The sequence below is a fragment of the Cotesia typhae genome, unplaced genomic scaffold (genome assembly GCF_013202065.1).
Source record: "Cotesia typhae breed Kobodo isofemale line unplaced genomic scaffold, CoteBio_Ctyphae scaffold_70, whole genome shotgun sequence".
Lineage (NCBI taxonomy): Eukaryota > Metazoa > Arthropoda > Insecta > Hymenoptera > Braconidae > Cotesia > Cotesia typhae.
Window position 1 is genome coordinate 2,159,246 of NW_027423780.1, and position 17,084 is coordinate 2,176,329.

The window sequence follows — 17,084 nt, forward strand, 5'->3', positions numbered from 1 at the left end:
TAAGTACTTACTAATTTTAAAAATAAAAAATGAAATTGTGGTTCTTTAACCAAACTGGCTAAATCAAGAATAATAGTAGGATTAGGCCTTATCTACCTTTTCCTAGGGATAAATCAGCTTTAACACAGAATGCCTTGTCTCATTGCATGGCTCTTACAAACCAAGTCACTATTCAGCAGAGGAAGTATACATCTAATGTTTTATTTATTTTATATAAGAAAGTTCTATCTTTTATATAAAATTAATCAAACATTTACTGAACATTTTATGTTCAGTTTGACTGTTTCAATGACATAATCCTACAAAAAGATACAATCCATAGAATATTATTATAAAGGTATGTAAATTGTAATTTTACAATGAGTACTTATCCGAGAATTTGGCAAAGGTACTTATAAAAAAATATTCTCAATTATCACAGGTTGATTATGACAAAATTTCTCTATATATAACATTTTTCGATAAATATTTATCACCTTTCAAGCCTTGTTCAGTGGTATTGATAATTTGAATTTTTACATCATCGAATCTTCGAACTCGAGAGAAGGCAACATAGAGCTGTGCATGGGTGAACACAGGATTAGGTAAAAATATACCGATTTTGTCGAAAGTTTGTCCCTGGCATTTGTTAATTGTCATAGCGAATGCTATGCGAATGGGAAACTGAAGCCGACAAAATTTAAAAGGCAGTTGACTGTTAGATGGCTGGAGACGAATTCGAGGAATAAATACTCTGGTTCCTACATGGCTACCACAAATAATTTCGGCATCAATGACACGTGAAGCTAACGCTCTAACAATAAGACGGGTTCCATTGCACAACCCAACAGTCGGGTTTAAATTTCTCAAAAGCATTACTATACAACCAACTTTTAATTTTAGAATGTGTGGTGGTAGTCCTGCAGGCGTTATAGTATTTAGAAATTCTACGGGATAGTTTAAAACATCATTTTGGTCGTCCTCAACCACAGCGTCAGAACTTTCATAAATTTTAAGCAGGCCGGGGATTTTTTCGACAACTTGGTCGTTCAATTGAAAACAATCATCGTTTTTGGGAGTAAGGATAGCTTTCATTGAATAACTTTTATAATCATTTGTGTTCAGGGAAACACCAAAAATATGGTCTACAATTGAATTATCTACAATGCATCGTTGAGGCAGTTCAATGTGGTCGTCATCATCTTCATTAGCTGATCCATCGCCTACCTTTAATACCCATTGAGCAAACTCTAAATCATCGTGCGCTCTCATATTATGAGCCAATTGGAGTTGAGTAAAGTTTGGCCACATTGAAAATTGCTTAATTGAAGCTTTTATAATATCATTTCGTGACCCATTAACTACAACTGGTAAAATCTGACGAAAATCTCCTGCGAATAACAAAGTTTTGCCTCCAAAAGGTAATTTATTTTTCATTATATCTTGAAGGAGTCGATCAACTACAACAATATCATGACATTTAGTCATGGGTGCTTCATCCCAAATGATTAAATGAGTTTCCTTCAATAAATTAGCTGCTGGTGACCCTAACGACATATGAGACGTAGAATCTACATCTGAATTAATTGGAATTTTGAATCGCGAGTGAGCTGTTCTACCACCATCTAACAGAGTTGCTGCAATACCGGAAAACGCTATGGGTAGGCAAATTTTATTTTCAGATCTTAAAATATGTAAAATAGTTGTAAATACGAAAGTCTTTCCAGTTCCTCCAGGGCCGTCAAAGTAAAACAGCTTTCTTTCTGTGGGATTATTCACAGCGTTTAGTATTGTATCGACCACACATTTTTGTTCGGTGTTCAATTTTTGGTATTTTTCATAGCCATTTGCTTTTTCAAGTTCACAGTCATAAACGGGATCAGATAAGAAAACATTATTTTCACCAATATCTGGTTCCGGAAGTCCGAAATCTGTTAGTCTCTTACCATGGAGTTTCAATGTTTCATCAATTTCTTGTAAAGCCAACTGTTTGGATAATATTTCAGGGCGTGATCTTGTAAAGTCTTCGATAAAATGTGATGTAAACTTTTCCCAAAGAGCATTAGGATCAGTTACTTCACAAAATACGTAAATTAACGCAAACAGCTGTCGTAATTGCCGAGGAAGTTTAAAATCAATTGCTTCATTCAAACATCTTTCCCATTCTTGATCGTCAAAAAGGAGCCCTCTTGCTTGAGCAGCTTCTCGAAATGAGTTGTAAATAATATTTTCATAAGTTCTAACATCTCTGAAGCAAGTTGGCCCTTTGACGTGAAGAAGTAATAGCCGGAGATAATATCGTTCCCGATCAGAAAAGGAATAATTATACATTCTTGCAATTACTTTATCAGCCGCTGACTGAGATATTCGTGGTTGCCACTGTCCATGGATAAATCTGAAATGTGTCGGAATTTCAGTGTAAAGATATTGTCGAGCACTTTCTTCTGTTCTGTTTAATTCAAAAAATGCTAATAATGTTGATTTTTCAGCTGATCTAGCTGCTGCTTCATGAACATTCTGATCTGTAAATACGACAGTTTGTTGGTTTTCCAAATGAACACCTAACTGTATAATTGTGTGACTCATTTTGTGCATTGAAAATTCAAATATTCGCCAAACTGCTTCAGGAGCCGAAACATACCTGGTATCAATATAAGCCTTAATTTCATCATGGTGTTCATTACTTGATGTCGATTGATCACTGGACTCTTGTGGCGCTACTGTGATTTGTATCTTTGCTCGGTCATGACCTTTATAAATATATTTATTAATATATTTCACACTTTTGACACTTGAACAAATTTCCACATTTATGTGAGCATTAAATTTTTTACATAGATAGGGATTGTAGGGCACCACCCATCTGTTATCACACTCGAAATCCTTCTTTTTTATTGTTCGTCCGTCGTCTCTTCTTCTTATTATAGCATAACCTCCATTTTGGGTACCATCTCTAGTTTCTCCGCAAAATGTCTTTGGGTAGTTTTTAGAACATTTAGAGGCAGTTCCATCATTTTTCATGCAGGGTGAATTCATATATCCAGGGCCACATGGCCCATGGATCATGTTTTTTGACACAGTCTGAAAAAGTTCCTGGTCTTTATCTGGATCAGGTATTTCTGCACACACAATTTTATCATAATCTACTGATGACCTTGGTTTATCTTCATTTCTTAGAATAATAAGCATATGCGCATGTGGAAGCCCACGTTTCTGCAATTCAATGGTGTAAAACCACGCACTCGGTATTCCAAAAATATGTTTCCTTGTAATGTCATCTAAAAGTTCCTCCAATTTTAGTTTAAAAATTCTGGCAATTAAATCGGGTCTATGTTCTTTTTTAGTGCCTTGTAAATTATCTAAGATTTCCTGCCAATTGGGATTGCACGTAAAAGTTATAAATAAGTCTGGTTTACCATACTTGCATACAATTGCCATGGAATCCTGATAATTTTGCATCATGTGCCTAGGACTTCCCACATAAGTTGATGGCAATATTATCATTTTACCAATTCCTTGACCCATTTCTCTATCATTATTGTACAGGCTATCCATTAAATTGTTATAATTGTCAGCTCTGAGCTGTTTTTGATTCAATCGAAGAAACAATAATCTTTGAGATTCAATCCTAACATAGGCCAAGACACAATATTCATGAAAAAGTTTTTCGGCGTAAAAGAATGGGCTAAAATTTTTACGAACAGCAAGTCTATACTGATAAAATTGTAACATTGTAAGACGGCTTCGAGCAGTTCGACTCTCTTCTCTGTGTTGAAGATTTTCATGCCATCCGAGTTCTCCATTAGGAAAAAGTAAAGGAAAGGCTAAAGGATCAATATTGGGACTGGTTGATTTGAGTGTAGTTAAATGTTGAGAATATTCTTGTACAGAGAAGTCTATATTTAATGGAGGTTCACCGTTTTCTCCTACAAAGATGACCGCTACCTCATTATTTGATGGTGTGTTATACCGACGCAAATCAAGAGATTTATGTTTACAAAAATGCATTGATACCGAATATTTGGGTCGATTTTCTGAGGCTGCTTTTAACTCCTCTTCAGCTAAAATTGCAGCCACTCTTTTGTATGTTTTGACAAAAGGATTGGATTCATTCAGCATTGTTTGTAAAGACCTCATTATATTGCTTCTACATATGTTATTTCTAGAATCAGATAATCGTTCATTTAATGCTGCTTTATCTTCAATTATGTACAATTGGTTGTATTGTGGTTTATGACCTTACAACGGAAACAAAGATCCAGTTTTTATATAAACTTGCCCTTGTACCCTATAAGTGAAAAATCCTGGAGTGAGTGTGTTCAAGTTTGAATTTATGGATGCCATTGCAAATACTGAATTATATTGTCGTATATTAGCTTTAAAATGATTAGCATCCGACGTATTGCCTTTGTATAAATCTAATAATATATCTGGAATTGGCTTTAATGTTCTATCTGGGTCTATGTATACCTTCCCATTATGACAACAATTTTTAAAATGATTTTTAATTTTTTCACCTAAAAAATGAAGTGCTTGACATTAAACACATTCATAAATCATAGAACCAACTGAATGTACTGATACTTGAATGGTGTTATTTGAAAGTGCTAAATATACATAGTTAGTCCTGGGGGTTGATGTTCTGTACTAAACCTGCTTGAATATTTACGCTTTTTCGGGGGTCTGCCCGCCATTTGATATATTTTCTTTCTCCTCTTCTTCTAAAGAAATAAAATCACTGCAGACTGACAGCATTGATTTTTGTTTTTTCTCGTTGTCCGAAGAAACATCATCAGTCACCAGCGACTTTTCGACTATCGTCAACTCTTCGTTATCGACCTTAAAGGAGAAAATATATTAGATAAATATTCAAATAATAATAACTATTGTGAATGTATGTAGGTATATTCTCGCATCTCTATCTGGTAATAAGTATTATTTTTCATTTTACTGTACTCAGTGACCTACACCATTAACTTACCCAAAAGTCATCATCAAATAAATCTTGGGAATTGTCAGGTTGTATTGTAGAGGCAGCTAGTGATTTAACAGATGCAACAGGAGCAGTTAGAGGTTGTATTGTAGAGGCAGCTAGTGATTTAACAGATGCCACAGGAGCAGTTAGATTTTTTGGAAAAAGGTTTAAAAGTGTCCGAGCTTTGGTTATTCTTAACTGCCTAATTGCTTCTAGGCCACAGCACTCGCAATAATTGAAATTATCTGCAAAAATATATTATACAATTAATAATGTCTATTGTATAATAAGAGCCAGCCAAGTTCAAGTAGAACTTGCGCATGAAGGGGTTCATTTCATTATCGAGAAAAACGGTGAAAAAATCGTGTGTTTCTGTATGTGTTCATGACACCTCAACACAGGCTATGCATGTGGTCATTTATTATTATTTGTCGAATTATAGAGAAAAAATATTGAGCCGCTTACCGAGTATAATGTTGTCGCACTCCACACATCGACTGCACATTTGCTTTTGTTTGCCATCTCTTGCAAATATTCTGCCATTACAAAAATTGCATGTCACTGGAAGTAAATAAGTACTTATTTTATTTTTAAATGCAGAAGGCTTACAATCCACACTTTAAGAAGAAAACAAAACAAAATTCACTTAAAAACACAACCTGCCCACATACCTACTAAAATACTACTCACCATCTTTACGAAGAGCCCTTCGCTCCATCCACTTTCCACAATTGTGACAATGTTTACCAAATGCACGGAGATTCGGCTGTTAACAAAATGATATAGGTATCATCAAACAAAAGACTAAACGAAGACAGAGACACGACCAACGAAACATTTTATGAAATACTTACGATTTTCGGCATGATGTGTGTAATCCAAACAAAGCACAGACTAAGTAGAGAGCACAGAGTACTATTGCTATGGTAGAGAGTATACACTAAACAAAGTAAATGACAATGACATTTGAACTAAAACTTCGACTTTAAGGTTATGGTTAGTATTCTTCTTTCTATGGTTTTTATCTTTATTTTTATCGCAATCGGCCAATCTTAGGTTTAAAGAAAAAACACATAACAAAAAGTATATCATAAAAAAGTGTCAAAAACAATATTTTCGAGAAACGTCAACGACTGACGAAAAGTATTTTTTGTTATGATTCACTAAATGTTGGCGAGGCGTATCTAAGCGCTAGTGTGAAACGGAACGTCTATTAACTACCCAAGATGGCGACTGTGGTTTGCTTGGTTTGTCAGTGCAATTGAAATTTAACGAAATTCTCCATAATCCGAATTTTGCGGATATATGTTGTCGACTCAAAATTAATATTTTTTTATGTTTTGTTATTTATATAAGGTTTCGATCGAGTCTACCGTACCCTTTGACGAAATTATTAATATAGATAGATAGATAGATATTTATATTAAGTATACTAATACTTTTTACGGCTTTTAGTAATTCTAAGATAATAATAATAAAGAAAAATAAACGTGTCTATGTAAAACAAATTAATAATTTTTTTCAATCGATTAAAAATGAAATTATTTGAATATTTTAAATTATAGATAATTAATTTATTTGACTTATAGTTAAATTGTAGATTATTAATTTATTTACGTTAAAAAATTAATTTAAAGTTTTAGATAATTATATTAAACTTTAAAGTATTTAATACGTGAAAATTATTTCAACGATTACTTTGCAAATAAACTTAAATATGTAATAAAGTTATTGCAAACTTAGAGTCATTCATATTTAATAATATACATTTACGTTTAACATAAGAGAGTTTTAACAATATTTTTCGATTGTCCCAAGAAATTATTTCTGTTAAGCCTACATCAATTGATGATGTTGGATAATCGAACACTTCTTTTCTTTTACTTTCCACTATGCCATATATATATAAATTATTAATATTTTCTCGAGTAACGTATTTTTTTTGCACATTTAATATATTGTTAATTACAAATATTTTACCATTGTTCAATTGAATTATATTGTCTGGATGTTTGTTAGTGAGAGTGATACCACGTAGTTTAACCTTTTCAATTATTATAAATTGCTTTTGATTATAATTAGTACTTTCAATGACATGTCCGTAAATGCACTCACATAAATTATTTTTTCTAATTATTTTCACTTGATCAGCCGATTCTAATTCGTCCAAGCGATTTGCAATTTGAGTCAATGGTTTGTAAGGAGATTTTACTAAATGCTTAAACAAACCTATATAATTCTTACCCCAAAATGCCGATATTTCGCTTAAGGAAACTTGGAAGTGATGAACATCCTCTGGTACGTGTATTAAATTGTGCATATTTAATACTTGTGCATCTTCGCCGTATTCAGATGGCAACAAATTCAAAAATAGTCTCAGTTGATCTTGAGCGTATTCAGCGTATCTAACTGCATTCAAATCATCATTTAAAATTCTGCAAGCAACATATAATAACAAGAAATGTCTATATTTGTTTACAGATAACACATTTTTGAAAATGATTGGTCCAATGTAAAGTAAAATAAATCGGAATTGAGTAGCTTTCCATTTAGAAACTTGGTCAATATCGTATTGTTTTCTTTCAAACTCAACCGGAATATCTAATGCCAAGCATTGCATTCTTGTCTTCAAAATTTCGACCTTACGTTTTTTCAGGCGAGCGGTGTGTTTTTTCACTACTAAAAATTTTTCCATTAAATTTTTCGTTACTCCAAGGTAGAGTAAATGCATTGAATCGAGGGAGACGTCTTTAACAGGATCAAACTCTTTTAATTTTGTTAACTTAGTCTTGACATTCTCCAAATGATGTTCTGGTTGATGCTTTTTTATAAATGAATCTTTACTTCGTAAACTACAGTTTGTGTTAGGATAAACACGCTTATGATTTTTCGTTATGCCTTCAACAGTACATCTTTCGCATGCAAAAAAGCCACCCGGATTTTTATTGCTTTAATAAAAGCTCTCGCCGGAGAGTCGGCAACAACACAAAATATTTTGAATGAATATTTAATTTCATTCAAAACTATTCCATTTGAAATGTATTTATTTACTTCTTTTACAAAATCCTTAAGATAATATTTGCAGAGTAAGGCTTGGAGTCACCACAATATAATGCGACAGTTACAGGCTTAGTTTCATAATTGCGGTGGTAAACTTTCAAGAGAATTGGCCATACTTGTATTAAAGAGTTATGATAAATCGAAATCCCATCAATGTGAACCTGAACTGCTATAGACTTTTCAGTATATATGTTAGGAGATATTATTTTTTTTAGCACATTTTTTATCCCAATATAAATGTAGCTCCCACTAGTTTCACGCTTGCTTAAAAATGACTTCATCGGTCGACAGTGTTTTGTTTTCAACAATTGCTTCGAAGTTTTAGGCAAATCCTCGTGCCCTTCTTCTCGCAATATTGTAAGTAATTCTGTTACGAATTTTAATGTTAATATATTTAGATTATTTAATGTCCAACAGCGAAGTTTTTCATTTAATGTCTTTTTCGTTGTCACTTCTTCATTATTAAGCTGTGAACCAGCATCGCCTGGAAGTTGGTCATGATTATTATTTTCTACACTATCACTATTACTACTATTTGAATCACTTTCACTACTACTATCAGAATCATTATCTCTAATACTGGTAGAATCATTAATATTAATATTATTATCGTTATCAAAATTATTATTATTATTGCACGAGCCTGTATCACTAAGATCGGTAACCTCACTCACACATCTGATGTTTGAACTTTGCCCGTTCACAACTGAATTAGTTTTATTCTTTACAACTTTTTCTATTTTATTTAACGCTCGCCACCTTTGAACTCTGAGATATGCATCAGACATTGTTACTTTTAGTAGTAATTACACTGACTGAATAACTGCAGCTTGGATTTGATGCATAATGAAAACAAGTGTGGCTGGCGATGGGACACTAAACGAAAATACCAGAATCACGCCGGATGTAACCGAACGACTTAAGCTTGGGACCCCATTGAATAAGCGGGGGTTTTTTGTTAATTTTCCACCGCTTTTTACAAACAATATTATATTACCTTCATGGAAATTTAAAAATAAATATTTAAATAACATTAAATACTAGGGTTCTGGAGTCCAGACCCACCGACTGAATAGATATGAGTAGCTCCACACGCGGAGACTAATATCTAATTACAACTAAACTTATTATAATGGCTAATTTTTAAGTTAATTGTAGCCAAAATTTTTGTAAAACTTATGCAACTAATTACAAAAGTAAATAAACTTTTTTCAAAAAAAAAAGGGTCCCCATTAAACGACCAAGACTGAGTTAGCCAGTCTTCCCTGTTGAAAAACTCCAATAAGATCCCATCAAAAGCGACAAAAGCCACTTAGAAACCAATAAATATTTATTGGTTTCTAAGTGGCTTTTGTCGCTTTTGATGAGATCCTATTGGAGTTTTTAAACAGGGTTGGCCCAAGAGTGGGTGATCATTGGCAAGGCCAAGGCTGGGTCAGTCAGTCTTGGCCCACGCTTGGGGATCTCCAATGAATGGCCAAGGCTGGGTTAGCCAGCCTTGGCCCAAGGGTGGGTGATCATTGGCAAGGCCAAGGCTGGGTTAGCCAGTCTTGGCCCAAGCTTGGATAATCATTGGCATGGCCGAGGCTGGGTTAAGCAGCCTGGCCCACGCATGGGCCGATACAGGTTCGCCGAAGCTAGGTTTCCCAATACTGGCCCAAGCCTGGCCCCTTTGTCAACTCGGGGGGTTTCCTGCATGGAGTGTTTACTGTAAGCATGACGTTTTTCTCAGGTTGCAAATTTTATTTTAAATTCTACGGTCTTTTTTTTTCTTAAATTTCTATTATAACAGTAGTTCATACCTTATTTTCCTGATATTAATTAATTGAAAAAATATGAAAAAATTGTTTAGTTCCATGAATCAGAATTATTTCGGTTCAGACAGCGTTGAATATAACTGCTTAAATTTTGTCCCTATTATAATTTTTTATTCAGATATCTCTGCATAGGAACACTTTTTAACTAGAAACCTAATTTCTAATGTTTCATATTTTCGATAACAATAATACTAATTATAATACTAAAAGTAATAATATCGGTAATAATAAATTGATGTTAAAAATGAAAGCAATAATAATATTTATCATTATCATTATTATTACTAAAATAATTGTTTGTTATTTTCATTGAATTAATGTGTATTGCAGTATTAAATCTAAATTAAAATTTTTTCTTATTAAGAAAATGTCAAAATTCTCTTTGTATATATAAGAAATGTATAATTTCCATCGATAATTTAAGTTATCGATTTAAACTGGAGACGTTTACGCGAATTAGTCAGTTTAAATTTTTTAATACCACTAGCTAATATGAGAAAAGAAAACTTTAATTTTTTTTATCAGAATTTGAGCTGTAAAATCAAAGAACGAACGACTTTTCATATGATTATAGCTTTGCCTGAAAAAATTCATTTATTTATGAATTGTTAATATTGCGCGGGAAAAGTTTACGTTTGAAATTAAAAATGTAAAAGTATCTTATGAAATAAAAAATTTTATAGAACAAATTATCATACAACCTTCCATGTTTATGTTTGAAACATATTTTTTTAATTAAATTTTATTTGTTAACCAGTTTAAACACACAAACATTGTATGAGTTATACTTTCTTCGGATAAACCAGATGTTCAGTGTCTGGGGAATTCTCATTGAAAAGTGTGTACATTCTATGATCTTATGGTTATTGCATGTAGGTGGCACTGTCATCCAATTGAGCGGGTTTCAAATAATCTTAATCTCTTGATAATACGAAACATGACTATGCGTTTGATATATTGCGTCATTTACTAACAACAATATCATAATAACAATAAATAATATTGGTAACCATAATAAAAATAACAATAATAGTAATTATAATACTGAAAGTATTAATATCGGTAATAATAAATTGATGTTAAAAATGAAAGCAATAATAATGTTTATCATTATCATTATTATTACTAAAATGATTGTTGTTATTAATAAATCCGAATAAAAACAGTTTCACTGTAAAAAATTGCGCCAAGTCCAAGTTCATAAAACTCATCTCAATAACATTAGCACTTTACAAAAAAAAATAAGACTCGTTTCAAAAATTTTCATTCTTTACAAAAAGATGTGAAATCCGAACAAAAACAGTTTCACTGTAAAAAAATTGCGCCAAGTCCACGGTCATAAAACTCATCTCAATAACGTTTGCACTTTACAAAAAAAAATAAGACGCAATATAATAATTGTCATTCTCTACAAAAAAAAAGTGAAATACAAAAAAATACCAAGAAACTGTCATAATGTTAAAAAAATTGAAAGAAAATTTGTTGAAAATTTAAAAATTAAAAAAATTTTTTTATCGTACTTGGCGCGCGTCATTGAGTACCCCAAATTTTTTCAGGATAAATAAACATCCTTTGAATGATTAAAAATTTATAATTAAGTCAACCTATAAAATGCATGAATTTAATTAATCAACTATTATTATTTAATAATAAGTTTTACAAAATTTCGGTAAAATCGACATGTCATACATATGTTATTTGAAATTTTTAATCTTCCAGACATCATTTATGATTTTACTAAAACGCCCTCTCGTGTTTGGTTATGAAAACTACTTCAAAGTGGATACAATTGAGTGCTCTAGAAAAGAAAACATATGGCCGACTAAATTGAGAAAATGCGGTGTGATTGCCAATCAAAATGTGTTAATTACAATTAAACTAAGCAATATCAAGTTTCTTCATTGAAGCTTAATGACAGAGCTGAAAAAATTGAATCCAAAAATTTTATATAATTTCAGATGATTTCACCACACCACCATATTGATAGTTATGTCCACTAAAAATTTAAAAAAATTTAAAAACGGATTTTTTCACTGAAACTGATAATTAATCGAGTAAGCAGTGTTTTTAAGGAGTTGAGTATGCTTGACTAATGTAAATTTATAAGTATAAGAATGTATGAAATCATATATTATGTAATTAGAGCTGATCAGCCCGAATATGTATAACTATACATAATTACATAAATTCGAGCAAAATCGTTTTTTCACGGGTTGAAATTCTTTCGAAAAAATTTGGGGTACTCAATGACGCGCGCCAAGTACGATAAAAAATTTTTTTTTTTAATTTTTAAATTTTCAACAAATTTTCTTTCAATTTTTTTAACATTATGACAGTTTCTTGGTATTTTTTTGTATTTCACTTTTTTTTGTAGAGAATGACAATTATTATATCGAGTCTTATTTTTTTTGTAAAGTGCAAACGTTATTGAGATGGGTTTTATGAACGTGGACTTGGCGCAATTTTTTTACAGTGAATCTGTTTTTGTTCGTATATATATTTACACGATATAACGCGGCTTGACAGCTCGATAGCGTTTTCAATTTATAATCGATTCTTCTCAAACTCAACATGCTTTATCTATCCACCAAAATCAAGATTGAGTTCGAGGATGAGCTTAATCAGGCGAGTAATTTGAAAATGACAGGATTTTGAAATTTTAAAAATCATAATAATTGCTGTTTTTACCACTTCAACTTGGTATAATTACTAAACTAGACAATAAGATATTAAAATTCGGTAAGTTGCATTGTAAAGCTCTTTTAATAAGCTTCAATCTTCACTACTCAGAAGTCTCAATAGCCTCAATATTACTCCTTTTAGAGTTCGTTCAATGAAACAGTTTTACTGTTGCAGCCGTTTTAGATTTGTTGTCTGCATCATAGTTTAATCATGATGTAGATTCAATAATTACGATATTGATCAGTCTTTCGTGTAATGTTTTCGGGTAGGTTGTCAGTAAATATGTCACAAATTAGTTCTAAATATTGTTTTGTTCAATTTAAATTCTAACCGGTTTCAAAATTCTGATTAGCTTTTTTTTTATTTTCTTCAGTGGCTTTGAAAATTTTTGTAGTTTTTAACAAATACATTTCGTCACTTATTATTAATATTAATTAAGGTAAACCGAAATCCCCTTCCCCTTGGAGGATCTTGTGCAAGACCTATAACTATAAATGTTTTTTTTATAATATATAAATAATTGTAATGAAATATTGCGTAAAAAAATTAATAAAAAATACCGTTGTTTCTTTAAAGATGAATCACTCATGGTTCAAACGAATGAACGGACGAAAAGGATCAGAATAATTTCAAATGAACTAATCGCTCTACCAGGTAATCACAATATTATGACAAAATACGAAAACATTTTAGATGAATAGATAAGTAAGTAAATAAATACACAGAAAAAAAAATTAACTTGAATCAAGTAAATAATTTTGAAGAATTTAATCTTCTTGATTTGAGTAGAAAAAATTTAAAAGTAATAAATTTTTCTTGATTTAAATAAATTTTATCTAATTCCAGAATTTTTCGACTTGATTCAAGACAGTAAAACACTTCAAAATTATTTTCTTGGTCCTAGGATTTTTCTCTTGATTCAAGTTAATTTTTTTTTTTGGTGTTGATACAAGAAAATTTGAATAAGACTTGAATTTAAAATTCAAATAGAAACAAGAGAATTAAAATTTGAATATGAAAAAAGAACAGCATTAAAATTATTGATAATTTACAGATGGAACTCGTACGGAAGAGAAAATACGAAATGAACCAGAGTTGAGATCGTTGAAAAAATTTGCGATTCCGAAACGAAAATTAATCATTCTCAAGCGTGATGAGTTTGAGAAAATAAAAAAATAAGAAATCGTTTAATCGCAAAGGTTATCTTGTATATATTTTGGAAAACATGAGCTAGAAAATGTTTATATGTTGTTAATTACTCGTTCAAATATTTGTTGTAAAGCACTTATTTTTTTCAATTATAACTTATTAAAAATGCCCATCCTACTGTGTAAATTACTTGTTGAATTTGTTGGTGTAATGTACTTGTTCGTTCAAATTATAACTTATAGCAAATGTCCATCCTACACGAGGAAATTACACGCAAAAAAAATCCTAAAATTACATTATAAATAGTAATAAGTGTCCTGTCGCATAAAAAACTAAAAATATTACAATTCAAAATAACATTTTTCTAAATTCATACTTCGAGTGTTAGTTTTCAAAGCTTTTAATGTACCATTTACATTTTAGAATGTAACTCTTACAAAAGCTGTAATAATTACAATCTGAAACTGTAATTCTACCAGCTTTCATTACGAAGTGCCACATGACACTATGTGATGTAATTTTTCAACTTTTCTTTTTTCCGTGTATTTGGCTACACCAAAAAAAGAATATCCTCCCACCAACCTGATCATTCAATTTAGACCTAGCTTGTTCTTCTGAGGACAGAGCACTTAGAACAAATGTCCAACCAACCCATAGAAAAAAGTTTAACTACTCCGGAAAAGATATATCCATCTACAAATCTGATATTACAATTGAGGAAGTACGAGCACCAAGGCAACTTTTAATATAAGGCTTTATATTTTTTTAATGTGAAGTTTAAATATATCTAAACAAATTCCAAAAATTTGAAGGAAATTGCCCGATCATTAAAATAAATAATTAACTCGGAAGTTAAGGAATTTAACATTGGTCTTATAGGGTAAACTTCAAACATTGAAACGTTTTTGTATTTTTTTCGTAAGACTGTCGGTGAATATTTTTAAAAAAGTTATGGATAAAAATAAATATATTAATTTCATTCAAAATTATATTCAAAAAAATATACTCTTGCCAGACTAGGTAAAGTATAATAATTGAAAGAAAAATAAATGCCGCCATTAGCCAATGTTAAATGTGTATCTATATATTGAGAAAAAACATATAGCTACTAGTCTCCCCTTACCACACTAGAGTCGATACCTATCCCCATCCCGCCTAGCGCTCGTGCTTCCTTAAGATATGGCCCATTTTTTGGGAAAGACGGGCAGCTAGAATACATGCCCATCCTACCCCAAGAAAACCATGTGACTACTCTGGAGGAGATATATGCTCCTACAATCCCGATTTTACAATTCAGATATTGCCCGTTTTGCAGAAAAGACGGGCACTCACGATAAGTGCTCATCCTACAACAAGAAAAACATTTAACGACTCCGGAAGAGGAATATCCTCCTACCATTCTAAATCTTACAATTCAAATATGGCCCGTTTTTTGGGAAAAACGGGCACTGATAATGAGTGCTTCTTCGACCGCGACAAAAAAAAACTGGCTATGATGAAGGATAAATATCCTCTCACCGACCTGGTTTTTTACTTAAGTCATGACCGATTATCCCGCATGAACGGACACTCATAATAGATGCCCAACCTACCCCTAGAGAAACATTTGATGACTCTGGAGGTGTAAGACCCTCCTACGAACCCAATAGTATAACTTAGACATGGCCCGTTTTTTTTTTTTTTGGGAAAACGGGCAATAAAAAAATGCCCAATTTACCCCTAAGAAAACATTTGACTTCTCTGGCGGTCTAAGACCCTCCTACGAACCCAGTAGTATAACTAAGACATGGTCCGTTTTTTTTTTTTTTGGAGAAACGGGCACTTATAATAGACGCCCAACCTACCCCTAGGGAAACATTTGACTACTCTCGAGGTGTAGGACCCTACTACGAACCCAGTAGTATAACTCAGACATGGCTCGTTTTTTTTTTTTTTTGGAAAACGGCCACTTAAAAAAAATGCCCAAGATACCCCTAGGACAACATTTAACTTCTCTGGCGGTGTAAGACCCTCCTACGAACCCAGTAGTATAACTAAGGCATGGCCCGTTTTTTTTTTTTGAAAAAACAGGCATTTATAAAAAATGCTCAATGTACCCCGAGGAAAACATTTGACTACTTTGGCGGTGTAAGACCCTCCCATGAACCCAGTTGTTTAATTTAGACATGGCCTGTTATTTTTTGGAAAAACGGACACTTATAATAGATGCCCAACCTACCCCGATAAAAACATTCGGTTCCTCTAGTGAAGAAATATCCTCACTCTCTCCCAGTTGTTCAATTTAGACATGGCCCGTTTTTTGGGAAGAACGGGCACTCATAATTAATGCCTATTCTACCCCGAGAAAAAAAATTGGCTACGCTGGAGGAGACATATTCTCTTACCAACCTGGTTTTCCAATTTAAACACGATCCGTTCACCCGTGTGAACGAACACTCATAATAGATGCCCAACCTACCGCGAGAAAAATATTCGGTTCCTCTGGTGGAGAAATATCCTCTTACCCGCCTAGTTGTTCAATTTAGACATGGCCCGTTTTTGGGAAAAACGGGTACTTATAATAGTTGTCCATTCTACCCCGAGAAAGAAATTTGACTCCTTCGGTGGAGAAATATCCCCCGAAGTATATAATTACCATCTGGCTTTCCATTGTAGACATGGCCCGTTTTTCCGACTGAACGGACACATAATAATTGCCCATCCTACTTTGAGAAAAAAAATTTATTGCAACGGAGAAGAATTATCTTCCTAGCAATCTGGTCTTTCAAGTACCCGGGTGTCTCCCTTAGCTGATCAATAGTCACTTACATCTTCGAGGTAATCTTAATTGGGTCCCAGACATGTTAATGTATTAAAAACATACATTTGTACCTGTAGAGTTTCATCCATAGCACCTGGTTCTATTGAGGTACGATGGTTTAGGTTAGAATCTATTCGGCACCGCCCAAGGTATGATTCTAGTACACTGTGGATTATTTTGATCTTTTTTATTCCTATAGAATAGGTGATATTTGACCTGGACATCCTGCCAGGGTGACCCATACCTGCTGACCTTGACCCTAACTATCAGGTTAGTTTGGTCTCAATCATAGGGACATAATTTCATGTTTTATTCCTGTGGAATTTAATGTTATATACCTGGTGCATCGAACCTGGTTGGAATCGGGACATCTACCTTAGTCCGAGACTCAGACTGGATCTCGTAGCTTAAAATCTGATTATTCTCATTTGCAATACTCGTCACGCCATCTCTGAGAATTTTTCGAAACTGTTTTATCATTACCGTGTGATGGTATAGAGTGTGAGTGCGAGCGAGACAAAAACGCAGCGACTGCAGTTAATTTTATTATCATTATTATTACTATAATTATTATCATTATTAATACCGGAGCGTATTTAATATACTAAAAATGTTTTTTTTT

The 17,084-nt window shown here is 32.6% G+C and overlaps 2 protein-coding genes across 2 annotated transcripts; both read right to left on the reverse strand.

Moving 5' to 3' along the window:
• Positions 1–426: 426 nt before the first annotated feature.
• LOC141537189 (uncharacterized) lies at positions 427–4,116 on the reverse strand. Its single transcript, XM_074258035.1, has one exon. The coding sequence runs from the start codon at positions 4,114–4,116 to the stop codon at positions 427–429; it is 3,690 nt and encodes a 1,229-aa protein (XP_074114136.1).
• Positions 4,117–4,591: 475 nt separating this feature from the next.
• On the reverse strand, positions 4,592–5,851 carry LOC141537288 (uncharacterized). Its single transcript, XM_074258181.1, has 5 exons — positions 5,809–5,851; positions 5,645–5,720; positions 5,420–5,515; positions 4,961–5,199; positions 4,592–4,818 (listed from the first exon to the last, which is right to left on the reverse strand). Exons 1-5 carry the CDS (start codon positions 5,818–5,820, stop codon positions 4,645–4,647), a joined length of 597 nt encoding a protein of 198 aa, XP_074114282.1. The 5' UTR covers positions 5,821–5,851; the 3' UTR covers positions 4,592–4,644.
• Positions 5,852–17,084: the final 11,233 nt, after the last annotated feature.

Bases quoted from the DNA above. Each gene is read 5' to 3' on its own strand.
- LOC141537189 (XM_074258035.1), bottom strand. From the start codon at position 4,116: ATGAGGTCTTTACAAACAATGCTGAATGAATCCAATCCTTTTGTCAAA.
- LOC141537288 (XM_074258181.1), bottom strand. The intron at 5,516-5,644 runs GTGAGTAGTATT...ATTTACTTCCAG, and splicing joins AAGGGCTCTTCGTAAAGATG to TGACATGCAATTTTTGTAAT. The intron at 4,819-4,960 runs GTAAGTTAATGG...TTCTCCTTTAAG, and splicing joins TATTTGATGATGACTTTTGG to GTCGATAACGAAGAGTTGAC.